The 26,895-nt window shown below is 45.1% G+C and overlaps 8 protein-coding genes across 18 annotated transcripts in view; 5 read left to right on the top strand and 3 right to left on the bottom strand.

The window, feature by feature from the left end:
* mam (mastermind) overlaps positions 1–3,990 on the bottom strand; it is a 69,154-nt gene extending 65,164 nt beyond the window's left edge. The window contains exons 1-2 of the mRNA NM_080376.2: positions 3,701–3,990; positions 3,089–3,215 (exon numbers count right to left, since the gene is read on the bottom strand). The gene's annotated coding sequence lies outside the window, so the exon portion shown is untranslated. The remainder of the gene's footprint in view (positions 1–3,088; positions 3,216–3,700) is intronic.
* Positions 3,991–4,485: 495 nt separating this feature from the next.
* Positions 4,486–10,378, top strand: RN-tre (Related to the N terminus of tre oncogene). 5 transcript variants are annotated; one of them, NM_166028.4, is made up of 7 exons: positions 4,486–4,627; positions 5,207–5,508; positions 5,569–6,250; positions 6,310–6,695; positions 6,756–6,820; positions 9,098–9,203; positions 9,347–10,378. In NM_166028.4, exons 2-7 carry the CDS (start codon positions 5,357–5,359, stop codon positions 9,411–9,413), a joined length of 1,458 nt encoding a protein of 485 aa, NP_725351.1. In that variant the 5' UTR covers positions 4,486–4,627; positions 5,207–5,356; the 3' UTR covers positions 9,414–10,378. The 5 variants fall into 4 exon arrangements, with proteins under 5 accessions (NP_725351.1, NP_001260961.1, NP_652381.1 ...); NM_001201996.3 differs by lacking the exon at positions 4,486–4,627 and adding an exon at positions 4,793–4,799 and having other exon boundaries at positions 9,149–9,203; NM_144124.4 differs by lacking the exons at positions 9,098–9,203; positions 9,347–10,378 and adding an exon at positions 7,722–8,767.
* Positions 10,300–11,798, bottom strand: CG8067 (uncharacterized protein). Of its 2 annotated transcripts, NM_001274031.2 has the most exons (4): positions 11,609–11,798; positions 11,370–11,548; positions 11,053–11,308; positions 10,300–10,995 (listed from the first exon to the last, which is right to left on the bottom strand). In NM_001274031.2, exons 2-4 carry the CDS (start codon positions 11,504–11,506, stop codon positions 10,387–10,389), a joined length of 1,002 nt encoding a protein of 333 aa, NP_001260960.1. In that variant the 5' UTR covers positions 11,507–11,548; positions 11,609–11,798; the 3' UTR covers positions 10,300–10,386. The 2 variants fall into 2 exon arrangements, with proteins under 2 accessions (NP_001260960.1, NP_610922.1); NM_137078.4 differs by lacking the exon at positions 11,609–11,798 and having other exon boundaries at positions 11,370–11,563.
* A 77-nt stretch (positions 11,799–11,875) lies between these two features.
* Positions 11,876–14,831, top strand: Ctf4 (Chromosome transmission fidelity 4). The gene has a single exon (NM_137077.4). The coding sequence runs from the start codon at positions 11,958–11,960 to the stop codon at positions 14,643–14,645; it is 2,688 nt and encodes an 895-aa protein (NP_610921.1). The 5' UTR covers positions 11,876–11,957; the 3' UTR covers positions 14,646–14,831.
* A 196-nt stretch (positions 14,832–15,027) lies between these two features.
* Positions 15,028–22,209, top strand: CG6701 (uncharacterized protein). Of its 4 annotated transcripts, NM_001201995.2 has the most exons (11): positions 15,028–15,165; positions 15,250–15,716; positions 15,775–16,009; positions 16,076–16,251; positions 17,344–17,548; positions 17,613–17,817; positions 17,889–19,759; positions 19,819–19,924; positions 19,990–20,266; positions 20,356–20,602; positions 20,783–22,209. In NM_001201995.2, exons 3-11 carry the CDS (start codon positions 15,853–15,855, stop codon positions 21,538–21,540), a joined length of 4,002 nt encoding a protein of 1,333 aa, NP_001188924.1. In that variant the 5' UTR covers positions 15,028–15,165; positions 15,250–15,716; positions 15,775–15,852; the 3' UTR covers positions 21,541–22,209. The 4 variants fall into 4 exon arrangements, with proteins under 4 accessions (NP_001188924.1, NP_610920.3, NP_001286400.1 ...); NM_137076.3 differs by lacking the exon at positions 15,250–15,716; NM_001299471.1 differs by lacking the exon at positions 15,028–15,165 and having other exon boundaries at positions 15,383–15,716.
* Positions 22,210–22,358: 149 nt separating this feature from the next.
* On the top strand, positions 22,359–23,868 carry CG18568 (uncharacterized protein). 2 transcript variants are annotated; one of them, NM_001299470.1, is made up of 1 exon: positions 22,359–23,868. In NM_001299470.1, exon 1 carries the CDS (start codon positions 22,516–22,518, stop codon positions 23,518–23,520), a length of 1,005 nt encoding a protein of 334 aa, NP_001286399.1. In that variant the 5' UTR covers positions 22,359–22,515; the 3' UTR covers positions 23,521–23,868. The 2 variants fall into 2 exon arrangements, with proteins under 2 accessions (NP_001286399.1, NP_610919.1); NM_137075.4 differs by having other exon boundaries at positions 22,359–23,592.
* Positions 23,869–23,929: 61 nt separating this feature from the next.
* On the top strand, positions 23,930–25,283 carry St4 (Sulfotransferase 4). 2 transcript variants are annotated; one of them, NM_001299469.1, is made up of 4 exons: positions 23,930–24,150; positions 24,218–24,452; positions 24,508–24,839; positions 24,889–25,283. In NM_001299469.1, the coding sequence occupies exons 1-4, from the start codon at positions 24,066–24,068 to the stop codon at positions 25,275–25,277; spliced, it is 1,041 nt and encodes a 346-aa protein (NP_001286398.1). In that variant the 5' UTR covers positions 23,930–24,065; the 3' UTR covers positions 25,278–25,283. The 2 variants fall into 2 exon arrangements, with proteins under 2 accessions (NP_001286398.1, NP_610918.1); NM_137074.3 differs by having other exon boundaries at positions 24,032–24,150.
* A 7-nt stretch (positions 25,284–25,290) lies between these two features.
* Positions 25,291–26,885, bottom strand: PheRS-m (Phenylalanyl-tRNA synthetase, mitochondrial). The gene is made up of 2 exons (NM_057935.5): positions 25,591–26,885; positions 25,291–25,521 (listed from the first exon to the last, which is right to left on the bottom strand). Exons 1-2 carry the CDS (start codon positions 26,782–26,784, stop codon positions 25,354–25,356), a joined length of 1,362 nt encoding a protein of 453 aa, NP_477283.1. The 5' UTR covers positions 26,785–26,885; the 3' UTR covers positions 25,291–25,353.
* Positions 26,886–26,895: the final 10 nt, after the last annotated feature.

The raw sequence follows: 26,895 nt of genomic DNA, 5'->3' as shown, positions 1-26,895 counted from the left end.
AAAAACAAGAAACAAATCCTAACCTTATACGAAATGAATACTGCGATTTGAAGAAATGCGCATATATATTTCCCGGCTATCAATTTCAAATAAAACTTTCAGTACCAGGAGCCACAAATGCTTAAGTAAATTGATATCCGCAACTTTGGTCGAAGTAGCAAGTGCAGCTGGCACCACGAATGTTGCCGCGGCAGCAACATTCGCGGCAACATTTACAGCAGCGCAGCAGCAGCCAGAGATGCAGTGGCAGCAACAGCGGCAACATGTACAGCGGCAACAGCAGCAAGTTGTGGCAGCAGCGAAACAGGCGATAAGGAAGAAAGCATAGGCGGCCAATGCGAATGGGGGAAAATGGCTGGAAAACCGGTGCAGAAATGCCAGTCGCCGTCGCCATCGTCTGTGCCTGCGTCTCGGGCTTTCGCGAAAGATTCGCTTGAGTGTTGCTGGTGCAACAACTTGCAACATGCGGCCACTGCACACAATCGTGCGGTGAATGCAGCTGAGCGCCTGCTACAATGCAGCGACCGAACACCTGGAATGGGGCATCCACTTTCGGGATAGCCCGGACTATCCAGCCACAGACACAGCTCCAGCTGCAGCGCCATCCGAAAGAGTCCCATCGTCAACACCCCTCCCCAAAATACGATTCCCAAGTTCCATCTGCACTCGCATTCCCAGTGTCTCAGGTTGCGATTGCCCGCTTTTGAGGGCTGTTTTGCGGCAGCAGGGATGTTTCACTCGAGGGTTGGGATTCCAGATATATTGGGTATTGGGCCCAAAGCCCAAGCACACGAAACGAAAAATAAAACAGCAAACTGTGGGTGAGGCCGCGCTGCTGCACAGGAGAAAAACCCGAAAAAACAAGCGTACAACAAAAGCTCAGCCAAAGCGGAAACCTGTTTTGGCCATCGAGCAAAGTGAGTTGAGTGAGCAAAGAGTTAAGTTGAGCAGCAGCATTGACCCCAACTGACTCAACGACAAAATATGCCACAGAAAAGGACGGCATTAGAGCGTCGAACAGAGATGGCAGACGCACAGAAGGAGATGGAGTTGAAGACTGGAGCCTCGGGAGATCTCTCGTATCCGAATAAATGCAGAACATGGTGCGAAATATTTAATACAAAAATGTTGAAAAGGAGTTTGGCCTGACAAAATAAAGCACCACACTAAACCATGTACAGTGAAATGTTGATAACTTAAACTGGGATTACTGCATATGTTATTCTTTGCATAAGCTGACCTTAGAAAAACATTACCCTGTTTCTTAAATGGAGAAAGTAATGGAGGAGCTTTTAAAAATTTCAACATCAACATATATATACTACAGTTATTTTTTATTTAATCAAATCCACAAATTCACACCCGGAATGAAATTTTTTTTATTTCAAGAATTTTAAGATTGAAATGGTATGCATTTATTTTCTTCTTATTGTAGTTTTTTAACTTAAGTGAAATAAGGCTTATGTTATATGGATTCAAAAATGAATGAATACAGGAAATTCCATGGCGCGCAGTTCGCGATACGGAGGCAAACCTGTAGCAGCCAACTGCAGCAGACGAAGCGAGGTGAGGCCAAGTAAACCTGTTTACAGTTCAAACTTCGCATTCGATATATTCGATGTGAACTCTTTTTTGTTGTGCCATAGTAGGTATGTTCGTCTGGCAGGTTCTGGGGCTGCTTCTTCTTGGCCAACCGAGTTGTTTTAAGCCACCTACGAAGTCGAAGCTTAGGCCGGGTTATCTTCAGCTTAATTGGGTCATTCACACGCGCCACTTGCTCGTCGATAGAGATGGATATACGGCTCCAGAGGGAGATAAAGATACAGCTGGAGACACTGCTGAAAAACACACACAACTTTTTCAGCCTAGCAACAACTTCCGGTGTCTCAAAGACGAAACGAACAAGAAACTAAAGACGAGGCATACATTACATGTTAGACCACTCGAAGACGTACATATGCGAAGACGGGGGCAAAACAAACGGCGGCGAACAGAGGGAGATACATGTATGTAAAAAAAAAAAAAGGAAAGGCAAATAATACTGTTTATCAAGTGATGAAAAGCATTTAAAATGTCGAGTATGCCAGGTATTGTGTTTAAATGCATGCCCTTCGTCGCATTTCGGTTGGAATGCATCTGATATTGGTAAGGAGAATGTTCAAAAGACATAAGCTGAATGCTGTTAATAATTTTAAAAATATTTAAGCAATAAATGCATATATTGCATAATGGCATTAAAACAAAAGGCAATACAGAATTCTTTATTTGAATATTTATTTTGATTTTTGGAGTTACAAAAAACTAACGATAATAATATAAGATGGAATGTTTCGTATACAAAATACAAATAATAAGATCCAAAAGAAATTTATAAATCAATCTTAAAAAACTCTTTAATATTCGAAAGAATTAAAATTCTTCTTTCCCCAAAAATATATATTGAAATATTTCTCGAATTGGTTTTAAAAAAGAAAATTCTAGTATCTTATAGATTGAAGTAACGAAACAACGGTAGATCTCTCCCACACTCAATCTTTTCTACCTACAAGGATCAAACGAAATCAAAGGATCAACGTTGAAGAAGAAGCAGAGAGAGAGAAAGAAAGAATCAAAGACAGGGCAAAAACAAAGTCATCAGTCCAAAGACAAAGGCAAATAAATGGAGAGACAAAAGAGACGGCCATAAAAACTCAACCGACAACTTCTGGATGTGCGAAAGGGACGGCAAGGGTAGAGCGAGAGGTGTGTGCATCCATCATTTTCTAGGCGATGCAAGCAAAAGCAATAGCAACAACCACAACAAACTGCAGTTTGGGCTTAGGAAATTATTTGGCAATTCCAAAGCCTCGAAAAACTGGTCTTGATCCATTTTTAAAAGCCGAGCTTTGACTCAAGCTCCCCTCAAACATAAAAACATCAATCATGCGAAGTTCTACACGAAAAGCGCTTCAAGGTCTTATCAACATGAGAAGAGAAAAAAAGGCATATGAAAACCCGAAATAGAACTGGTTTTGAAATGCAAAAAGCCACCCACACGAAACTAAAACGCTATAAACTAATTAGGCGATAAGAGACTTAACTTACTTACCCAGAAGCTGTGCTGATAATCCAACTTGATTTTGATTTCCTTTGATTTGCTATTTGCTATTTTCCATTTGTTATTACTGTTGTTATTTCAACTTAGCATTTATCCAATGCTTTGAATTTTAATCCAACTGCAACAACAACAAGAACGGCACAATTTTATTAGCTGGCCAATGCAACAACAATCAAAAGAGCAGAAACTCTCCGCTCTCCTCTCTCGATGTCTTCGTGTATGTGCAAAAATCAAAACAAAACACGGCAAAAACACTTATAACTCAAAGAGAGCGAATGAGAGAATGAGAAAGAGAGTGATCCGCTTTGCTTTTGTTTTAGTTTTTAGTGACTGCAACATGTTGAATGTGTTTACTCTTGCCCTAACGGTAAATGCTAGAGCTGCAGTTTAAAAATCCTCTGCTCGTCTCGAATTGAAAATCAAAAATTTACACGCGGCAATTTTCTTTTGCATCACAAAATCCACAATCACTCACACGCACACACAAACACACATATATATATATATATATATATATATATATATATATAAACGCACACCTTTAAAAAGGACGCTGTTGAGGGTTGCATTTTATGTTAAACATAATATTAATTATTTGCTTACTTTTATCTCACAATGCACTCTTAGAAATTTCCACTGTTATGTTATTCATGTGTTTGCATAAAACTGGAGAAATTAAACACGGTATCTCAACAAAAATAAAAGAAAGCCGCCAACAAAATCGGTTATGTTTGACTTCTTTTCACTTTGATATACACCTTAATTCATTTGCTTGTTCAATTAGCATGCACTCCTTAGTTATTTGGTACAGTGTATTTTTTACGAGAGTTCTCGACAATTTTCGAGCGCTAAAACAAAGAAACCGCGCTCGATGATAAAAACCGCGTCCGACTGCCGCTGTTTTTTTGTTGTTTTGAGAGGCGCTAGTGGTGGAACGATGGCTGGGAAAACATCGATAACGCTATCGATCAAGCGATTACTTATCCTTCTGTTGCTGACGATGTTTTCCAGTTGAATGTATGGCAGCACTGCTTATTTAGTCACAAAAATTATATTTGAATTAAAAAGCCGATTTTGTTATCAAGAAATAAATTTTGAAGTGAAAATGTTTTCCACAAATGTTTTAATTCATTAAGTGCCACTTGTCGCAATTAAGTAACTGAATAGGTTTTAAATAATAAGTAAATAAATATCATTGTTAAATATTTATAAATGAGCATTCATTTGCAGCTTTAAATAGATAAACATTTTACATATTTGTACATTGACATCACAAACATTTCAACTAAAATTTAAACTCGTATAACATTACGCTAAAGTATCGCTTAAATATTGGCTCGCATCCCTGGTACTCTTGTTACGTTACGTTATTCGGCAATTACATCAGTCTGGCAACTCTGGCCCTCACACACACTCAGTCGCCCCCCAAATGTATCGGAAACATGCAGCCGAGATAAAATAGTGAAAAACTAGTTACCAAACATAACCGATCAGTGCGGATAATAAGAATTGGCAATTCAAAATTAAATGGTAAACGAACGTCGGCGCGATTAATTAAACTCAACCATAGGAACGCGGAGAGAGTGGCCAGTGAAAGCCAGAACACTCTCTTTCGTCGGAGCGTCTGTGTGTGTGTGTGTTACGTGTGTGCGTATGTGTCTGTGTTGACAAAATACAACAAATCGCAGCGAAAACAGGAAGTGTACGAACGATAAAGCATAAGATTGCACATTTCGCATTAAAATAGGCGACAAAAACCCGGGGGCGCATGCAGATCCACACATTTCTGGCCCACTCACACTCACACAACGCAGATCAGGGGGCGTTTTTCTAGATCAGTGACCAAGTCTTATATGGCTTTATGTTTTGATGCTGCACTAAATATGGGTGAAACATCACGTCATTTATGCCACGCTCCTTCTCCAAAAACAAAGATCATGTTGATTTCACTGCATTTGAATATATATATATATATATACAATAGTTAATGTTCGTGTGCGTCATTCGCTCATCAGCTATATAGTATACGAGTGTTGTTATTGTGGATCGCTTTCGCATGTTAATGCTTTTGTGTGTTATTTTTTCCATTCCATTTTTTTTTTATCAAAGTTTCGCGCTATCGCCCAGTCAGCTCAGAAGCAGCCGCTCCCCAACTGAGAGCACAGAGAAACCAGCTCTGGCCACTTGCTCCTCCGGATCCGGCTCCTGCTCCTGTCCCCGATCCCCTCCCCCACCCGCCAAATCCTGATCCTGCTCCAAATGACTGACGGCGAACAGCAGGAGGCGCTGGTCAAGCGGGCCGAGGACGAGCGCGAGGACATCTTCCGGCGCTACGAACTCGGGCTGGATCCCAGCAATGTGGTGGACTCCTGGGAGAATCCCACCTTCGAGATCTACCACAGGACAGACAAGTGAGTAATATTAATCATTCGCCAGAAAAAATCCCAATAATGCCATTGATGCTCCCACAGATATGGCTTCTTGCACGACTCGCGGCTGCCGTCGACGCGTGATGCCCAGGAGGTGCATCGCAACAAGATTGAAATGGAGCGGGACAAAAAGTGGATGAAGATGCTAAATCAGTGGCCGCCGCCCCAGGATAAGCTGCACAAGCGCGTCTACAAGGGCATACCGGATCGCGTGCGTATGGTGGCCTGGAATAAGCTGCTCGACATCCAGCAATCGATAAACAACAATGCTGGCGTCTACCTCCGAATGCTGCAGCTGGCCAGGAAGTACTCCACGGAGACGCGACAAATCGATGCCGATGTGAATCGTCAGTTTCGCGACAATCTTGCCTTTCGCGAGCGCTACAGCGTAAAGCAGTGCTCGCTATTCAATGTGCTCAACGCCTATAGCATCTACAACTCGGAGCTGGGCTACTGCCAGGGCATGGCCTGTGTGGCTGGCGTGCTGTTGCTTTATTTGCACGAGGAGGAGGCTTTTTGGGCATTAAATACCCTGATAACAGACCAAAAATACGGCATGCACGGGCTGTTTATCGAGGGATTCCCGAAGCTGACGCGATTCATCGATCACCACGACCGCATCATGTCGAAAATAATGCGAAAACTACACAAGCACTTTACCAAACACAACGTTGACGCCCTGCTGTACGCTATTAAGTGGTTCTTTGTCGTCTTCGTGGAACGCGTATGTAAACCACAAGGTGTATTTATTACAAAAATACTTAATAGATCTGTTTTTTGCAGGTTCCTTTTAGTTTGAGTCTGCGCGTGTGGGATATATTCATGTTAGACGGCGATCGCGTCATACTGTCCATGGCCATCACCATTCTGTACCTTCACAAAGACGAACTATTGCGCCTGAAGGACATGGACGCCATCATTGAGTACTTGCAAGTACGGCTGCACAAGAACTTTGGCTACAGCGACGATGATGCCATTCAGGCTCTGGAACGCGTGATGAAGAAGCTGAAGGACCTCAAGTTGGATGTGCCGCCGCCAGCCAAGTCAAACGAGTTCCCCACCCGCAAACTAGGTGACTTCGTGGAGGCGGATATGGAGAAGAAGATCGGGCGCAGACGCAATGATTATACAGACGCGGAGAAGCAAGTCATAACAGATGTGATATCAAGGTGGGATCTCTTGGCGTTGTTAACGTTAACATATTTATAATAATTTTTTAACTTTATTAGACAAGAACAAAACGCGATCGACGTTCAGTCCACAGTGTCCTACGAGACTTCGGAGTGCGCAACGGGTGAGTCATGCGTCACACACAAGTCCTTACACTGTTTATCTACTAATCCTAATGCTTGCTTTAAACAATCCACTTACCCCACTTGCTGACTGTAACTATAATCTGCAATAATAATTGAAAATTTATTTCTTATTTTGTATTGTGTGGTGCAAGTTTATCACAAATTGTATGTATATATATCATGTATGTATGTATATGTAAACCGAAACACGAGCAGTTCCTCAAATCGAACTTGAATTGGTGTTGCCCTAGACTTAATCCTATGTACAAAGTCCTGTTTAGTTCTAGACTATGATATATGGCATATGTATTATGTTTGATTTGAGTAGCGATGTATAGTTTTCCTTTTGAGTATACGTTAAGATCGTAGCCACTTTCAGCGAGTCATCGTTGGCAGTCCAACCCAAATGCGTCACCATCTCGCTGGCCGAAGCATTAAACTAATTGAATAATATGCTAATATTGACCTTTTGCACGTTGGAGGGAACTAAGAAGGGAATTCCTATTCCTATTTGTGTAATTTGATGGATGGCTCGAAACAGTGGGACGAGTTTAAGTGGTTCTGGATGGAGTACCAAGTTTTAGACGTAGCGGATCTAATGGGCACTAATTCTAACTGTATATGTAAATTATTAGCATTTAAGGGCCAAATAACCAAGGCAGCCACAAAAACCAGTTCATGCTTATTAAATACGCCCCTCGACGTTCATGTTATCGGATGATCCATTTTGTAACCATTGTCTAACATTGTCCGCTGCGTGTACATATATATCCGTTTCGATCACAAGCCACCGCTTCTGCGTCTTGCCGGCAATCGGAGCTGCAAAAAAAAAAAAAAAAAAAGAAAACTCGAAATCAGATCTGACCTAATTTGCAATCGCTTCTGTAATTCTGTTCCTAGGTGATGGATACTCAATGAAAACGTTTGAGAGTATCACTAGCTTAGCCACCTCGCCGGCGAATAGCAGCTACTCGCTGTACAGCAATGGATTTGTGGTGACCACTATCGATAGTGAACAAGATCCCGCCCGCAGCCAGAGTATCCACAATCTCAGCTACCTGCAGACGCATCCAGCTCTGCCGCCCAACGGGCTGCAGCATATGCGGCACAGCTTTAGCAGCGATAGCGACAGTCGCAATCGCATCGATCTGGATCAGGCACTGGAAGTGCTCCAGCGACAGCAGCTGCCCCTCCATCCGAAGACTCCCAGCAGCCAGGTGGTGTATATCGTGCAAAATGGAGGCGGAGGCGGCAGGTATATGGACGGGCATCGGGATGCTGCGGATGATGATGACGATGATGCGCTGAGCGTGGAGAACACACGCCTTTAATCTTAGTTGATTCGTATTTCGTATTCTTTCTTTATGTAGTTAATGTTTGTTTTGCCCACTTGGTTTGTAAAACGCATATGCCAATAACGAATTCCTTACCCCCCCCCCCCCCTCAAAAATCCCCTTAAACATTCGGTAGTAATATCCACATGTACTTAGCTTTAATTTTTGTATTGTCGAACCGACAGAAACCTGAAATTGTTATTCATTTGCTAGCATTCATCGATGTGTGTATTTAGTGTTTCTTCCACACTCTTTCTTTTCCCCTCGCTCTCCGATATTATCCAACCGAGAGTCTCAACTTAATATTCCAAATACTTATAACTCCTAAGACTCCAACTATTCCGTTTGAAACTACGTACAACGATTAATATTTATTGCTAACCGCCTAACTTCTTACCCACAATTCCACAATACCTACTAGCATAAACCAACTGATTAGGTAACTTAAGCTTTGCTCTTGCATTTACTTTATATTTGCATTACAAACAAAACTCAACTTTTAGTTTATGTTAAAGCCAAAATTGTAGCTGTAATCTAATTGATTAGCCAATAATTATATATGATTATACATATAGCGAAACGTACCACACAAATAAATATGATTTTGTACTGAAAAGAACACATTTGCCAGCATGGTTGATTTCGCAGTTAGCCCAATATATACAGTTTATTGTACTACAATATATGTTTCAGGCTAAGAAAACAGTATTAGTACGAAGTAATCGACTCGATTTGCACCTCACAAACAAGTACAAAAAACACAAGAACACTAACACAGCTAACAAAAATTTCACATTGCCACAATCACAGCCACAATTGAAAACTAAATGCAATTTTCCAAAAACCAAATTTTTTTCCCAACGCATTGGCAACACGACGAACTGGGATTGGTCAAACCAAATCGACAAAAAATACGAAATTCCTATAAACGCAATTTATTAGTTACGCTTACCGTTCCCGAGGATTCGCACTCAATACGAAGTTCGCTTGCAGGTACTTCAGTTGCCTCGCACGGCTCCTCGGAAACGATGTCGCTGGAGGACAACAAGTGAGTATATATCCATAGTCGGTTACAGTCAAAATAATCTTGGTCACAATCAGATCTATAAGATCTATAATTTCCATATTATTTTGACTGTAACTCCTTGAAAGCATCGTTAGGCTCATCTTCTACGACCACATCCTTTGTAGCATTCACCTGAGGACCGCCAACATGCTGCAGAACACTCCGCAGCGCGAGATGCTCCTGGGCACCTGACGTCAACTGCCGCCCGCGTCCGTCGCGGCGCAGGCAGCTGCAGAGAATCGCCAAACACTCACCACAGCCACCTCTGCGGGATTAGCAGTAGCAGGAGCAACGGAAGCTAGCCCCACATCCTCACCGAGAGCTACGCCCACACCGCCGCCCGTGCCGCCGAGATCTCCGCTGTCGCTGGGATGACTAGCAAAGCAAAAGGCGGCGGCCAACCGGAGCGGGATCACCTAGTTCCTGGTACTAGCCGTCGTCTGCCTTTGATTAGCCTTAAGTCTTCAAGCCCTGCCACCGCTGCAAACACTAGAGCTAGGCCTTCCATGGGTGCAGCCAATAGCAATCACCAAGCTTCGAGAGAATGAGACCACACACACACACACTTTGTACATACACCGCGGGAAGCTTGGGGCACGACTTGGTAGTGACTTAGATGCGCCAAATTAAATTTACAACAGTTACGAGTTAAACAATTGATAAAAGCAATCGAGAATTACATAAAATACATAAAAACTGCTAATGGAACAATATTTAAGCAAGAGCAAATCGTATCTAATACAACTACAAAGCGGTTAGAAGTCTATTTAATTGCAAATTGAATTCAACTCAAGCATATATATTATAGAAATTGTTGTAAATTGTACTTGTATATACGTACCAAACAAAATACAAAGCAACGTTAAAAAGTTACGTCCATGAAATGCAAACGAATGTAAAGGCGAAAGGCAACCAAATATTAATTGAAAACTATAGATAACAGAATCGTACGATTACGCTAGATTTATGTATAGTTATACCCTCATAGCAGTACACGAACCGAGCAAACTGACAAATGAATTGAGTATTTACCATTAATTTCATGATTAAACTTTACACAAACATGAATCACTAGTTTAAGTTTCTCAGCAAAAGGAATTATGTATATTTTAATTTAAATTATGTTCAACAACGTCTCCAAATAAAACTGTCAACTGAAGCTAAGCTAATCTCCCGCTTTGGTGTCCAGCTTGCCGCCCTTTTCGATAATCGACCCTAGATCCTTGAGCGACACCTCACCGGTTCCTCTTTCCAGAGGCTGTGGCTGATTGGGACCGGGTTTCCAGCCCACAAAGTAGATGATTTGGAAGGTTGCAGGTATCCCCTTCTCGTTGGGCTTTGCATACAGCTCCTGGTAGATGGCACTGGCCGCGAGCATCGTTTCTCGACTAAGATGAGCGGGTCGATTGAATGCAGCATTGTTCTCTGCCATACCCTTGAGATCCCACATCAGTTCGAACATGCTGGGATAGCCGATGACCAGTTCATCGGTGTCTATTGTCAGCATGGTGAAGCCGGCGCGATTAAGCAGGGAACCAATATCCCTAATCTGAGTGAAGGGCGAGATGTGCGGAGATATGCCACCTTTGCGCTCCAGCTCGGCCAATTGGAGCGAGGAGCGCAGCTCGTAGAGGGTGTCTCCACCAAACATGGAGGCTATAAAGACCCCATCCGGTTTCAGACTCTGCTTAATTCTGACAAAGCAGCCCGGCAGATCATTCACCCAGTGCAGACTTAGGCTAGAGATGACCAGATCCAGTGAATTGTCCTCAAACTGAAAGGGATTCTCATTTAGACTTGCAACTTTGGTCTAAGTAGATTAATTACCCACATCCAGCTGCTCTTCGTCCTTAACTAGTTTCACCATTTTCAGACCCGGAGTGCCCTGTGCCTGCTCCAGCATCGTAGCACTGGTGTCCGTGAGCGTCAGCTGCTCCACACTCTCCGCCAGAATGTGTCTGGACAGATAGCCGCGACTGCATCCGATATCCGCCGCCGCCTTGAACTCCCGCTTAATGTCGAATACTCTGTCAGCCAGGCGGAAGCCGATCTCCTCCTTCAAGTAATCGTATAGTCCAACGTCTTCGCTGTATACGTATATTGTTTACTAATTGAATATATACTCTAATCCTGGCGAGAAGATCTCACCTGAGTGCGGCCCTTTCCTTCTGTAATCTCTTGGCATTGCGGTCAAATATATGTTGCGATGTTTGGGTGAGTGAGGATAGGGCGCGGAGTTCACATTTGACCTTTAAGGTCGATAGTTTTGTTAATTTTCTTAACATATTCCGACTTTTGATCAGAGCAGTGCTGTAATAAGCAACCGGCTGCGGGAAAATGAAAATATTACATTTTTAAAATGGAAAGTCGAAGTATGTATACCCTACATGTCTTATATCTTGTGGATTCTTAAATTTTTCTATTTATGAAAGTAATACCAATGTTGTTTAAACAATTGAAACGTCATGTGTGACTATTTACAAATTATGTATACAATGTTTCACGTATTATTGAATTTAAATTATTAACGGGAACGTGGTGATATATTTTTTTTAATATTTAAAAAGAAAGAGTATTGAACGAACAGCTGTTGGCCAGTGCTGGAAAAGAGCGACATCAAGACATTCCCATTCGGCCGTTGGCTTACACTGTTAGGTAGTGCCTATTTGTTTTGGCGCCAAAAGTGACGGGAGGTCATCGCGAGAGATCAATTGAAATTAAGCATTAAATCACATCATGAGCTTCTTGCGCAGTGCCCTGCGCTATGCCCACACCAATGGCTACACGGGACTCCTTTACACTCCGCGCGGCGAGTTCATCATCACGTGCGGCACAGATGGAGACATCCGGCACTGGACCTGCATTAGTGACGACGATCCACGCTCAAGTTGCCTGGGCGAGTTCGTCATGTGCATAGCCCACACGGGAACCCGTTTGCTGGCCTCGACGGATCGGAATACGATCCATGCCTACACCTTTCCCGAGATGGACAGCGATGGCATCCTCATGCGATTCACGGCACCGGCTACGTGCCTCAAGGTATCCGGTGGCTATACTGCTGCCGGCAGCGAGGATACCACTATAAAGGTGCTTAAGGGAGATACAGCTGGCAACGAAACGGTGCTGGAGGGGCACACTGGTCCCATTCTGGCACTGGACTTGTTTGCGGAGCGAAAGCTGCTGGTTTCCGTGGCCGGGGATGGCCAACTGAAGGTGTGGAACTTCGAGGAGGGCAAGGAGCTGAAGACCATTGGGGGCTTGCCAAAGGTCAACAGTTTCGAGAGCGCCAGCCTGTATGGCACTCCGCATTTCGAGCCACAAAGCGGTGAACTTCTGGCCTATGCCGTTGACAACGAGATTGTGGTCCTCAACACGGCCAACTGGGAAGTGGCCTTTAAGCTGCGCGACGACTCGGTGTCCAGTAACTACAGCTGCTGCCAGTTCTCGCCCAATGGTGAGCGCCTGGCCGCCGGAACAACCAAGGGCGAGGTGAGCATCTTCGATGTAAAGAAACGGAAGGCAGTAACAGTGGAGATTCCGCCAAGCGACTGCAATGCCATAACATGCCTTGCCTGGAATCTGTCCGGAGAGGTGGAGGTGGCCTTCTGCGATGCCACTGGCCAGCTGGGAACCGTATTTCTTGGCGATGCAGTCGACACAGGCAACGGCGATGGATTGGTGGACGACCAAGCCGAGCTGTTGGGCGATGACTATGAGTTTGAGGCCGGCGATGACGTGGACACTGCAGCAGACGACGGCGATGGCGTTAGTCTGGAACAGCTTAAGCGCAAGGTGATGAACTTTGCGGATCCCGTAGATCACGATGACGCCTCCAACCAATCCCTGGACAGCAGTAGCCGAACTGTACCTGCACCCGTTGCCCCGCAAATCAAGCTCTTCAAGCAGCAGACGGCCTTTCAGCCCAGTGCCACACCGGCCGATCTAGAGCATCGCTACATGGCATGGAATGATGTGGGCATTGTTACCGCCCATGTGGAGCCCTCAGGCGATAGCTCCATCGATGTGGAGTTCCACGACGCTAGTATTCACCACGCTCTACACATTAGTAACTACAATCAGCACAATTTGGCCAGTGTGAGCAGTGGAGCTTTGGCATTGGCCTCCAACGAATCCAGCAAGTTAGTAGTCATTGCTCTGGCCGCCGCCGGAAACAAAGAGTGGTCACTCAGCCTCCCGGATTGCGAGAGTGCAGAGGCTGTTGTGGCCACGCGATTTCTAGTGGCTGTGGCCACCAGCTCCAGTTTTCTGCGTATCTTCACCGTGATGGGTACACAGCGTGAGGTGCTAACCATACCAGGACCAATGGTGGCTATTGCTGGACACGAGCACAGCCTAATGGTTGTTTACCACAGTTCCGCGCCCAGTCAGACGCAGCAGCATCTCGCCGCGATGTTGGTGAACATAAATGGATTGAGTTTGCGACAAGAATATCTGCCCGTTCCGCTGACTCCAGGCCGGCAGCTCACCTGGTTTGGGTACAGCGACACCGGATCGCCGAGTATTGCCGACAACATGGGTCTGCTGCAGTTGTATCGCCGGAGCAGCAACGCCTGGTTCCCCATCTGCGACACCATGAAGCAAAGCACCAGTGTGTCGCACAACTTCTTTGTGGTCGCTGTATCCGAGAAACGTCAGATAGTCCAGGCGGTCCTGTGCCGCGGTACCTCCTATCCCATGACCAATCCGCGTCCCATGCTCCAGGAACTGCGTATGCAGATCCCGCTCTGCGACGTCGAAGTGGAAAAGTCCGAGCTGGAGGATGCACTGCTGCGGTCCAGTCTGATGCAAATGGATGGGGCAGAGAAGATGCAAAAGGAGACGGCCATCAAGCTGTTTGCATTGGCCTGCAGCAGCGAGTGCGAGACGCGAGCTAGGGAATTGATCGAATCGATTGCCTGCACTGATCTGCTTCAACTGGCCGTGAAATACGCCACGAAACGTGGACGCATCCACCTGTCCGACCGTCTGTGCGAACTGCTACCTCAATTGGAGGCGGTCCAGGAGGCACGCAAGCAGCAGACTTTGTTGGGTGCCAGCGGCATTGCGGCCACCATTGTTCTGCCAATGACTCCCACATCGGCCTCACAAAGCGGCCCAAAACCCAAGGCCATCGAGCTGAGCTCGGCCAAACGGGGCACCCTGAAGAGATTGGTCAATTCACCCAATATGTTTAAAGCAGCAGCAGCATCGGCAGCATCCCGGCCCTCGACTCCGGATATCACACCCTCTCCGCTGGACACCCAGGAAAACATATTCGGCGAATCGGAATCCGAGGTTCCCATGGGTAAAGCCACCGATCACCGGTCCCCTTTGAATTCGGTTAATCCCTTTGCTATGAAGCGCAAACTGGGCGACACTGGAGTCATCTTTGGATCCGAAAAGCTGAAGCTGGCAAAGAAATAGTCTGTTTGTAGATTGATAAGTAGGTTTAAGATAAATATATTATATAAATAATGTGTAACGTTTATCCCATTCTGTGAGCTACATGTAAAATAACAAATTTTTATTTGAGCTTTTTATGGAACAGAATTGTTAAGGATTAATTTGCTTATTTAAATTTAAAGAATAAAATATACTTTTATTTATATTAAAATGTATATTCTTTAAAAAGCGGAGGGTACAAGTTTATTTAAAATATGATCAATATATTTTTAAATATTTTAAAATTCTACAAATTAAACATTCTGGTCTCCAAAGAATACCGTTGGTATTTTTATCTTTGGAATTAAACCAACCAAATAGTGTGACCAAACTTTGTAAATGACATTAATCGATCGAAACGATCATTTTAGGCTGGATTTTCCACGACTTTCAAGTCAAAGTTATGTGTTCGTTTAATTCTATTTTGTAAATAAGTGTTACACGCTCAAATTCCAACATAAAATTACACACTCATACACATAGGAAAAAACACAATATAAAGGTTAGAAATAATAAGCAAAAAAGGTGCTAGATATATCAAAAAAATAAATATATATATTTTTTAAATAACAAACTAAATTGACAGTTACATACACGTATGTAAGTATTGCGGCAGCGAGTGCTTCCTTTTGCGTTGTTTACGAAATTCTCGCCACTGGAAGAAAGCTAAAGAACTCCGTAATGAATTTCCAGTTCCAGCGAACTGATCACCGCTATTCAGAAGGCTCTCTGCTGCAGACGCAAACACACACACAAGCAGGCAAACACACAGGGACATCGTTAAAATCTAAAGATGGAGAGACTCTATTTCCAATTTAATGTTGAATTAGTTTTCGTTGAAGCCATTTTTTAACCCAACAACTTTTTTAAGAAATCCCCGTCTGGGTAACCCGTGCATATAAAACCCAACGCTCGCGCATCACTCTCTTCATTTGTTACCTGAACGTTACGCCGTGCATTTCGATCGTCAGCTGAATAGTACATACTATATCATATATAATATTTCAACGTGTGTGTGTGTCTGCGTCTTTGCGTTTTGTTCGCGTCAAATAAGTAACTTAATTGCGATTATTCGCAACAACAATTATCGATCCTACCCTTTTTGTTTGAGTGAGTGTATTACAATAACAAAAACATAGAAAAAAACAACAGGAAAAAATCAGTACAAAATAAAGAACATCAAGCCAAAATGACAAAAAATAAAAAGAACATAATCAACAATAACAATGGCAACGCAACCCCGCCGGACTTCCCAACACCGCCACCGACGCCACCGATCAATGCCGGTATCAAACCGCCCGGCACCTACGCCAATGGAATGCCTCGCAAGCCGACGGTTCCGTGGGGTAAGCTATATACTATGTATATACTATATATGATCCATAACATCGGATCACTTTTCACGGGCACAGAGCGCGAGTTGATGGGCTCGTTTTTGCTGGAGATGGCCAGACTCCAGGTGATAAGCGCCCAAACGGAGTGGTACGTGGACAAGGCCAAAATGCGAAAACTATTCGAGGTGCACTTGAACGCCCTGCCCAACAGTAGCGAGATTCGTCAGAAGCTCAGCAGTCAGGGAGCTACGAATGTAAGTTGAATCACATTGATAATGCCTTATTGCTATCCTATTTCCTGTACAGTGAGCACTGCCAAATGAGCTTCGGTCGGGGTTGCCTTAGAAAACTAATAAATTGCATTTTGTTGGTCCGATATGTACATGTGTAGGTCATTCTTTAAAATATGAAATATAATATATTAGGATAAGTATAATCGGATACAAAATGTAAACATGCCTTAAGTTGCTCAATATTCTCGACATTGCATTGCAGACCACTCGATTTCGCTAGTCAAAGCGCGATAAGACTGATTTCGTACTGTATGTATCTATATATGTATGTATGTGGCTTTCCTTTGTCTCGCTCCAGTCCAAACATTTTCCCCGTATTATCAGAGCAACTTTACAACTATTTGCACATACATACGATCGACGTCGTGTGCGATCGCGATTTGCTCGCTTGAGTCTATGAGTCATCTGGGTTCTGGGTTTTGGGTTTCCCCTGCCGGATTATTCTTTCTTTTACACTCAGATGCGCGGAATCTTTGCTGGTACAGCAGCAATCTGATCTAAACAAACGTAATCATTTGTTTATAAATTATAAACATTAACAAATGTACATGCATATTTTGTATATGACTTTAAGTGGATTTCAACTCAACTCAATGCTGAGAGTTCAGTTTAAAAACAGAAATATTATATTGTGTCAAGATCGTATATCTATAGCTCTATTGTTGTGACATACCGCACTTATAGCGCATTGTAATTATTTATGCCGTTAAAATGAAGTACATAGTAACAAGTTTACATCTCCTGCATATGGGTTTTCCATTTCAAAGGGATCGCAACTCGTTTGGGAAAACAGCTTTAGGAAAAGAACACAAAAATTAGAAAAGGAAAATCTGTCATTGTGTATTTCTCTTTGGTGGTCGTATGGTGAAATTCGATATGTGGAGTCAAGTGATTCCCCGTTTTCATTGGTATTTCAATGCCCATACATGCATATGTGCATACATACAGTGCCTATTGCGCCAGTGCAATTTTCTGACCGTTGAGATATAACAATCCTTTTCGGCGATTGATATAAACTATAACATTCGAAATTAAATGCAACATTTTCATTAGATTGGCTCCCTGCTGCATAGGACGAACTTTCTAATCAACACGCCTCGTGGAAACCCCAACTATCGCATCAAAAACTTCTCCTTGATGGACTTTCGCAAGGAGAAGTTCAATTTGCTGGACGAACAGCACCGATTGCGGGGAATCGCCTCCACGACCGATGTGCCCGGAGGAGCACCTGCTGAGGGCAACAAACCGATAATCGAAGGTAGTCTATCCATAATTAAGAAAAAAAATATTCTCATTATGCGTGAGAGTTTTTTTGTTGGCAGAATACAAACTTGACACAGACGTAAAGCCTACGCTTCTAAAATTTCAAAAGAGGCTGCTGCTGCAGTCAGATAAAGATTTCGAACTCCAATCCCTGGGCTGCTATATCTGCCAGGAGAACTTCGAGAAAATTGAGAAGTATGAGGAGCATGTGGAGTACCATGGCGACGAGTCTGATTTTCAGTCCCTCAAAAAGATGAAGAAATAGTAAGTAAATTGAATTATATCTCTACATATGTGAAAAAGGTTAATGTACAATGAGTGCCTCCTTTCCGCAGTCCAACGCCCATTGTGTCCCTGTCCTATCAGACCTGCGTGGACAGCCACTACTTTGGATTCACCTTAAAGACCTTCCGCAAGGATCTGGTGGTGGACAAGTTCATCATAGTGCAGTTACGACAGTTTTACTACGTGTATGGTGCACAAATGCCTCTGCCGGTGAATGGGAGCGGTGAACTTGTGTTCTTCGTGGACTCTCACGTCTTCATGATCCTTCGGGAGCAGCCCATCGTTATCGGGTTCACCATTCAGGGAGAGAAATATGTGGAGCAGCATCACTTCATGCGCACGGAGGCATTGCCCAAGGCTAGCTTCAACATCAATCCCTACCGGCTGTCTAGCAAGGAGACCTTCAAGAGCAAGGGTCTTCCGCCAGCCAATCCACCCATTCAGGTGTTGAGTGCTCTAAAGCACGAGGATGCCCAGATGTGTTTGGCTAGCTTTGATAATCAATATCAGAACTACTGCGAGCGGGGCAGAGAGATTACCCAGGAAAATCTGACCGGGACACTGCGCACATTGCTCCAGGTGGAGGACATCGAACGATTGCAGCATTATCTCTCGCTCAAACAATCAGAAATGGAGCTGCATCAGTTCGGGCGGGAGCTTTCCGTGAAAATGCAAATGGGTACCACCAGTATGAGCGTGGAGGATATCTTATCGCCTGGCGACGATGTGCTAATCATAAACGAGAAGGGCAACCCGAAATCGGCTGTACGCAAGATGTTGGAAAACAACAACAACGTGCTCGAGTTGGCACTCAAGGATTTTGACTCCATCTTGCGGTGGGCTCGCAATGTTGACGGAATGGTCGGATCTCTGGACAAGCAGCCACGAGTCTACTTCGCCCGCATCCTTGGCGTCTCAACGCAGCGGGTTAACATTACTTGTGAACGCCAGTTACCGGACAACACCACCTACACCCTGATCTTCCGTCCATTGCGAGCAGTGATGCGTTATCAGTACCGAGCACTTCAGCAGCTGTCGTTCACCAGGCACAGTGATGTTCAGCGGATCCTGTTTCCCGGTGAAATTCCCAATACACCTTTGGCCAGTGGAGTACTTCAGCTAAACAACAAGTTAATTTCGACCAATCCGGAGCAAATGCAAGCGGTTCGACAGATAGCGTTGAGCCCACGTCTAAAAGCTCCCTACATCGTGTTCGGACCACCGGGAACGGGTAAGACCTCGACCATCGTCGAGGCCATCTACCAATTGTACATAAATCGACCCGAAACGCACATCCTAGTGCTGGCTGGCTCAAATACGGCTTGTGACGAGGTGGCACTGCGACTTTTAAGGGCAATCGCCAAAGCACCACAGAGCCAGCCACGACCGCTAACCCGTATCTTTAGCGCCAATTGCGATCGGCGCATTGACAATATCGACGATTTGCTTCTGGAGTACTCGAACATGTACACTGTGCACTTTTATCCGGCCGTGCAAGCGGTGCACCAATATCGGATCGTGATTTGCACACTCAGTTTAGCTGGAAAGCTGTCTACCGGTGGCTTCGCCGCGAACAATGTGTATACGCATGTGTTTGTGGACGAAGCAGCCGCTTCCACGGAGGCGGAGGTTTTGATGGGCATCACCTGCACCCTATCGCCGACGTTGAATTTGATTCTATCCGGCGACCACAAACAACTGGGACCAGTGCTCCAATCGCAGAGGGCGAACGAATGGGGTCTTGGACTGACCCTCTTCGAGCGACTGCTGCAGAGGAAGTGCTACCAAGTGGAAGAGGATGGCAGCTATAACGCATCGGTGCAGACGCGACTCATCCGCAATTTTCGTTCACATCCGGAGATAGTATCGCTCTACAACAATATGTACTACGAGGGACATCTTCGGACTGAGGCACCCATGGGTGAGCGCTTGTAGTTACCATATAGGATCCAAAAATTATAATTCGTATTCGTATTTCAGAAATTGTTTGTCGCTTCCACAACTGGTTTTACCTGCCCAATGCGACTTTTCCCATCATGTTTCATTCCGTTTTTGGCACAACGATGAACACGAAGAGCTCTGTGAGGTCTGTGCATAAAATGGTGTACAAAACCAAATCTGATATTAATACATGGGATTTCAATTTTGCAGCCTGTGCAATAATAAAGAGATTGATGTTGTCATGGATTACGTGAAGGATCTGATGTATTTCGGCCTCAATGGCGAGAAGTTATTGCAGACTGATATCGGTATCATATCGCCGTACAAGAACCAGTACCAACGTATCCAAGAGCAGCTAAACATGCGAAACTGGTCTCAAATAGATTGCGGTTCTGTCGAATTATTCCAGGGCAAGGAGAAGCATGTGATAATCGTTTCATTTGTGCGCTCCTTTACTCCCAAACTTGGATTCTTGAACAATGAACGGGTATGTATTTGTTTATAAAATAATAGAACTATTCATGAAAAAAAAAAAACATTATTCCATTAAATTAATTATATTGCACACCCGTTTAGCGGTTGAACGTTCTGCTTTCGCGGCCGATTTCGCTGCTTATTCTCATCGGAAATCCACGAACTCTAAGCCAAAACAGTGACTTCCAACATATTATCGAAATGTGCCGCAATCGTAAGACCTTGGTTGGGGAGCAATACCTTAACGAAGATTTTATTACGAATAAAAAGACTGGGGCAAACAACGTCAATAAAGGAGGAGCAGCTGGGGATCAGCCTGCATCCGGGCTAAGGCAACCGCTCAAGCGAAGTAAGTAACGCCAGCAATTTAAGTGTCGCCAGACAAAACAAGCCGATTACAATCCCATGTCGTGGATGTCGGCTCTTTTTGCATGATAATAGCTTTTAATTTGCCGATTGCTTGTTTCTCTGGCGTGATCATCCTTAAATTATATTATCTAACCTCTAACCCGCACCTTATCCCAAACAGAGAACCATGCAAAGAATCCAGTCCAGGACGCCAAGATCTTCTACAGCAAGAATGAGCTGCTTAACCTCGGGAATGAGTGTCAGCGGAAAAAATCTGAGCTCGAAACCATATTCGACGAGTTGCCGAAGGTTCCAAGGTCTGTGGACCACGATTTGGATGAAGTTCGTTCGATAGAGGCCCAACTGAAAGATTTTCAATTGGAAACCAAACAGGACGCCGCAGGAACATCGATTTTAGTTACTAATGCTCCAGTTACTAATGCTGCTGCGCCATCAGTAATACCAAGAGCAGGATTGATGAAGCAGGAGACGCCCGCTTTGCATTCTTCGTCTGTATCTAGACCAGCAATACGAAAGCCAACTGTTTCAGCAGCAACTCCAGTGGCAAAATCACGATCTCCAATGCCGGAAATCCCTTCATCTTCCAAGCACCCGATTTCGATGTCCTCAAATCCGCTCTCCACTAACACGGAGCGCTGTGTTAACGGAGTGCTCTGTGGCATCGAAGCCGTCCCGCCTTCGGAGAATAAGACAACCAGGTCTTCGGCTTACAATCACATTCCCAGTGGCAATTTTCGTTTCGAGAACGTGCGTCCCACGCCCGAAGAGGTTCGACGCTTCAATGGTGCCAATGATCAACGTCGTGCTCGACCATTTCGCGAGCCCCACGGAAACTGGTCGAATTTCGGTTGGTCACCGCCACCACGCGATCCAACGCCTCCACGAAGGAACAAAAAATTCAACTGTATCATTTCATAATTGTGGCTTCTTTGGGAGCTCATCACAATCTATAGGGACAACGTGATTGCTTGGCCGAACAAGTGATCTCGCTGTCCTCTTTTTGACTTTGCTATTGGCATTTGTGCGATCTGCGATCATCCATGCGCCAAGTAGCAAAAAAAAATCCCCCAAATAGACTCGCAACTGATGTGCGTCCATCCGAAGAACAAGGCCAAAAGCTTGAGGCTTTCCATCTTCGATGGAACGCATCCTTTGCGAGTGTAATTGATTCGAGCAAAGACATGGAGCGCTCAAAGTGAACACTTTTCGGTTGCAAAAGCCCGACGCTTTCGAGTTATACCACGAACCCATTAACCGTAGTATAAGTCGAAAGCATTGTGTGCACTTCAGTCTTCAGGTTTGACCTTGAGTGTTATAATGAAAATAGTATTTTACTGAATAGGGGGAATGGGGAGCAGGTTAAAACCTATCTATATTTCCCCACAAAAAAATAAACATGTAATCCGCACAGAATATTATCTTTTGTAACAATTTCATATTTAAGTAAAAACTTGCTGACTCCTTGTGTCATCGGTTCTGAAGACTTGAAACAATTTGACAATGTAGAAAACAATATGTATATGCCCGACAAACTATTTTATACTTAAAAAAATTATCTAAATAATAAATTCTAAATTATCGGATTACAATTCAACTGTTTATATTTTTTTTTGTCTTGTGATTTGGATTGGATTTGGCTTAGGTTTTATTTGGGTAGGTTTTGGGTTTTGAATGCATTTCGAGTAAGGGTTTAGATAAGTATGATTCCATACCAAGTAGGCCTTTATAACGACTTCAGTGTCGGGCCTTAAGCTCTATGGCTTAGTACATTCGTTTTTCGTTACCGATTTCAAACAATTGAACTTGTAAAAATAAAAGTATTAAAGCTAACTAAAAATTTTAAGTATATACAACTGCCGCAGTAACGCAGGATACCAATAACCCATTGACGTAATGCATTCAGCCGGTAGGAGCAGTGGGCAAAGTGCGGGCTCAACACCCCGAGGTGGAGGACCCAACACCATCTCCGGGGCCACAGTGCGTTCCAAGTTAGCGGCACCTCTATCGACGCAGACGGCGGGAACACGGCGAACTGTTCACGGCGGAGCGGGCGATGGGGGAACCGATGCGGCTTGGAAGCAGACCGGTCGTCGCCTTGGCAAGCATAATCCACCTTCTCGGCTGGTCCAGCCCACGGTAGCCTCTTCGCTGAGGGCCAGCAGCAACAGGCAGACGGCCAAGCAGAAGTTCGAGAGAGCGAGAGGACATGAGAAGTCCAGATTAGTGGTGCCCTTGGCCAAGGACACCGAAACGGAAGTCAGGAAGCCAACGAAACAGCGTGTGATGTCGCAAGCGGCCAAACAGGCGGCACGGGATCGTCTCTGGCCCAGCAAACCGGCGGGCGTGGGTTTGAACTCGAATTTCCGCAAGAATAGGCAGCCAGTGCCAGAGGATTCCAATATTTTGCCGGATGTCGAGGAGGAGTCAGAATCGAAGGCGTCCAAGTCTCAGCAGCTACTGGAGACCGGCGTCCAGACGAATGAGTCTGAGATCCTCGATCATAAGCTAATCCTTGGCGAGGTGAAGATGGTATGCCCCTCCGCGCAGCTGGTCGATCAAATAGATCGGGAACGGCTCGAGCTTAAGGAGGAAAGAGAGCGACAATCATCGCGCAGGTTTGCTGCTCACGAGCAGCAGGAGGAACTGCATCTGGACGAACTGAAGGAGTTCTCGTTCCGGAATGCCGTGACCAAGAGGGCGCCCAAGAAGCCACCAACGCACCAGTACGCTCGCTATGATAATCAGTATCAGAACGTTTTCAAGTCCATGGACGATTTCTTCAGCCGGGTCCAAAACTCTATGCCCAAATCAGAGTCCGTGTCCACCATCCAGGATCGCATCAAGCGCAAGGAAGAGGAGCTGCTCAGGCTCTTCGACAACGTCGAGCTAAACGAATAATCTAAAAACTATAGGAAATTCTATATCAAATTGTCTGTGTCGTGCACGTAAAGTAGTAGTCCTTTTCAATTCAATGGTCATTTATGACTTTTAATGGGTGCTTGGGTTTTATGATATATGAGTGGTATGTTCTATAAAAAAAAAGAATTTTGGACTTCAAAACTGAGACTAACTGCCGATACAAATCAAGAATATATATATATATACGTTTAAGAACTGGTTATTTAGGTTATAACTTTGAGGCTTATTTTACTCCAACAACATTATATCGCCACTGTTTATGATCCAATAAAAGCCGTCTGAGCTAACTAATGGCTTGGAACCACACCTTTTGGGGAAAATTCAGCGTCAGCAAGTACACAGACATTAACTGAAGTCGTATTTAAATTGAGCTTAGCCAAGCGGCAATGGAGTGCCATACTAGCCAGGCCAGCACCAGCACCAGCACCAGCAGCTGACACTTTCTCTCTGGGCCGAAAGCGGGGTCAAGACGCTTTCATGACGGGCGGTTCTTCAGTCAACGCTGGCAACTGATCGCGCGAGCAATGGAAAATACGCCTCTCAAGTTTCCACACGAAATTCGCGATGTGGAGGAGTCCACCAATGCTGAGCTATTGGATCACTTCCATGGTATGTTTATAGCGCGCAAATGGCTTGTGATGCACCTAGTATATAAAAAATAAAAAAAAAAAAACAGGTGAGCGAACTGGCTTCGTTCAGGTCGGATCGGAGGGTTACTTCTTTCCGCACAAGTACAAGGACGAGGCCGAGCGGTACTACAACTTTGAGGCACGGCCGGATGACGTGTGGATAGCCACGGTGCCCAGATCGGGCACCACTTGGACGCAGGAGCTCATTTGGCTGGTGGCCAATGGGCTGGATTTTGAGCATGCCCAGGAGCGACCACTAACCGAACGCTTTCCATTCTTTGAGTGAGTGCTTGTCGCGCGATCCTATCTTAATTAAGTGAACTCCAACCGCCCTTAGATTTCCGCTCTTTGTGCATCCCAAAATTAAGGAAGAGCTGCAGGAGGAAAACCGAGACTCGGCTGAAGCTCTGGAGTTCATTGAGAAGATAGCTCGACCGGGTTACGAGGCTTTGAGCGAAATACCACGCTCGCAGCGACGGTTTATCAAAACGCATTTCCCCTTTTCTCTAATGCCGCCTAGTGTTCTCGAAAAGAAGTGCAAGGTGATCTATGTGGTTCGTGATCCCAAGGATGTTGCAGTTTCCTACTACCATTTGAACAGACTCTTCCGCACCCAAGGATACGTCGGAGATTTTGAGCGTTACTGGCATTATTTCCAAAACGGATTAAGTAAGTGATCCTTCGATGGAGTTGCCATCCTTAACCAACTATCTTTCAGATCCCTGGCTGCCCTATTACAGTCACGTTAAGGAGGCGCGGGAGCATGCCCATTTGTCCAATGTACTCTTTCTGCGCTACGAAGACATGTTGGCTGATCTGCCAGGTGCAATCAACAGCATAGCCAGCTTCTTAGAGTGTCCACCGAAACCCGAGGATATGGATAGGCTACTCGATCATCTGAGCATCAGAAGCTTCCGTGAGAACAAGTCCGTAAACATGCACGAAATGGCTTCCGTTGGCGTTCTCAACAAAGGAGAGGCAGGATTCGTGCGCAGCGGAGCCAAGACAGCGTATCAGCCGCAACAGGAGTTCGTGGAGAATCCGAAGCTTTTGAAGAGCGCCAACGAGTGGGTGGAACAGAATATTAAATCATTCAAGACCATATGAAATACCTGACTTTGTTGGCTATCTTTACTGGTGTTTTTCTTTTTTGGTTTTGAATTGAAACGGAACTAGACTATGACTAACGTATTTGCACATTGAAACTATCCACGCTCGCACTAGCGATCTGCTTGTGGATTTCGTTGACCTCCGCCTGGGTTAAGGTGCGCTCCATATGGCGATAAACAATGCGGAAGCACACGCTCGATTTCCCCGTTTTCGGGTGCTTAAACTTGTCCACCAGACTGATCTGTAAGAAAAGTAAAGTATATGAGAAATACTCGTAACATATGATACGTTTGGGATAGCTAAGACCAACCTGCTCCACCATATCACCAGCTACAGAGCGGACTAGATCGTAAAAGTCGTTCGGCGAGAAGCCGGCATCCACCTCAATGTCCTGGGGCAGCCAGAACGACAAGTCATTCGTGCACTGCGGATAGTGGGAGATGGGCTTGTACTTGGGCAGATTGTGCAGATCCTTTTCGCTAAACTGCGACAGAAAGCCACTGTCGTTCGACCAGAAGAGCCGGATGTCAGGTATATCGAACAGCACCATGGCCAGTCGCTCCAGGCCGACGCCAAAGGCGTAGCCAATCGATTGATGAACGCCCGATCTCTGCAGGATTTCGTGGCGCATGATGCCGCAGCCTAAGACCTCCAGCCAGTTGTCCTTGAAATAGATCTCCAGCTCCCAGGAGGGCTGGGTGAAGGGAAAATAGGTGTCCACCCATCTGTACTTGATGCGCGGCCCAAACAGATCCTTGGTCAGGCCAACCAGCACGTGCTTCATCTCGTGCTCCATCAACTTGACGGCCTCGAGCGTGTGGCAGGGCTGTTTGGTTTGGTCCATGAACTTGGATGAGGGCAGAATCAGCTTGGGGTCGGCCAGCGTACCCGACCACGTCTCTTCAAAGAGTTCCAGGCCAGGATTGCGCTCGAAAAGCTTGTCTTTGGTGACCAGCCGCACAGCGTCCGCCTGGTGGAATACCGGATAGTGGGTGCTATCGATTTCGTCCCGTCGATACACCTCGCCCACGACCAGAAAGTTGTCCAGCCCGCCCGAGATCAATTCCACCTGATGGGCGGTGGTGTGGGCGCGCAGCAGATGCTGCTGATTGATGTAATAGCAATCGGATTTCTGTCGACTCACATGATCGGCGGGAATTAGCAGATTGTCAAAGTTCTGCTGCACAGTAACCACCGGATTCATTTGATCATAGACGGAGAATAGTGGATTGCCCCTTTGGTTGCGATACGCTCCATAAAAGTAGTTTACGATCCTCTGGCGGATGATGGAAAGCGGGTGGTCCGTCTGCAGGTGCTTGTTGGCCCCCACGTAGGAGAGTATCTTGGGCGTTACGTTCGTCCATCCGTCGGTGGCGTACGTGCTTCCACTGACCTCCAGCTGCGGTGGCGATGACGGCGACTTCGCGGGCGCCGCACTGCTGGCCAGGCAGCGGGTGGACTTCAACCAGTGCCGTGCTCCCTGCACTCGAAGCGTCAGAAGCATATTGGAGGGACTTTATTGATTCGATGCAACTATTTATTGCATTTTTTGTTATAACTTGGAAGTTATGTTATGTTATCAGATGTTATGTTAACATATCGATAATTTTCTACA

Source organism: Drosophila melanogaster, chromosome 2R (assembly GCF_000001215.4).
Source record: "Drosophila melanogaster chromosome 2R".
In the NCBI taxonomy this organism is placed as follows: domain Eukaryota; kingdom Metazoa; phylum Arthropoda; class Insecta; order Diptera; family Drosophilidae; genus Drosophila; species Drosophila melanogaster.
The sequence above is the reverse complement of the archived record's forward strand: the minus strand, read 5'-3'. Positions and strand labels throughout refer to the sequence as shown.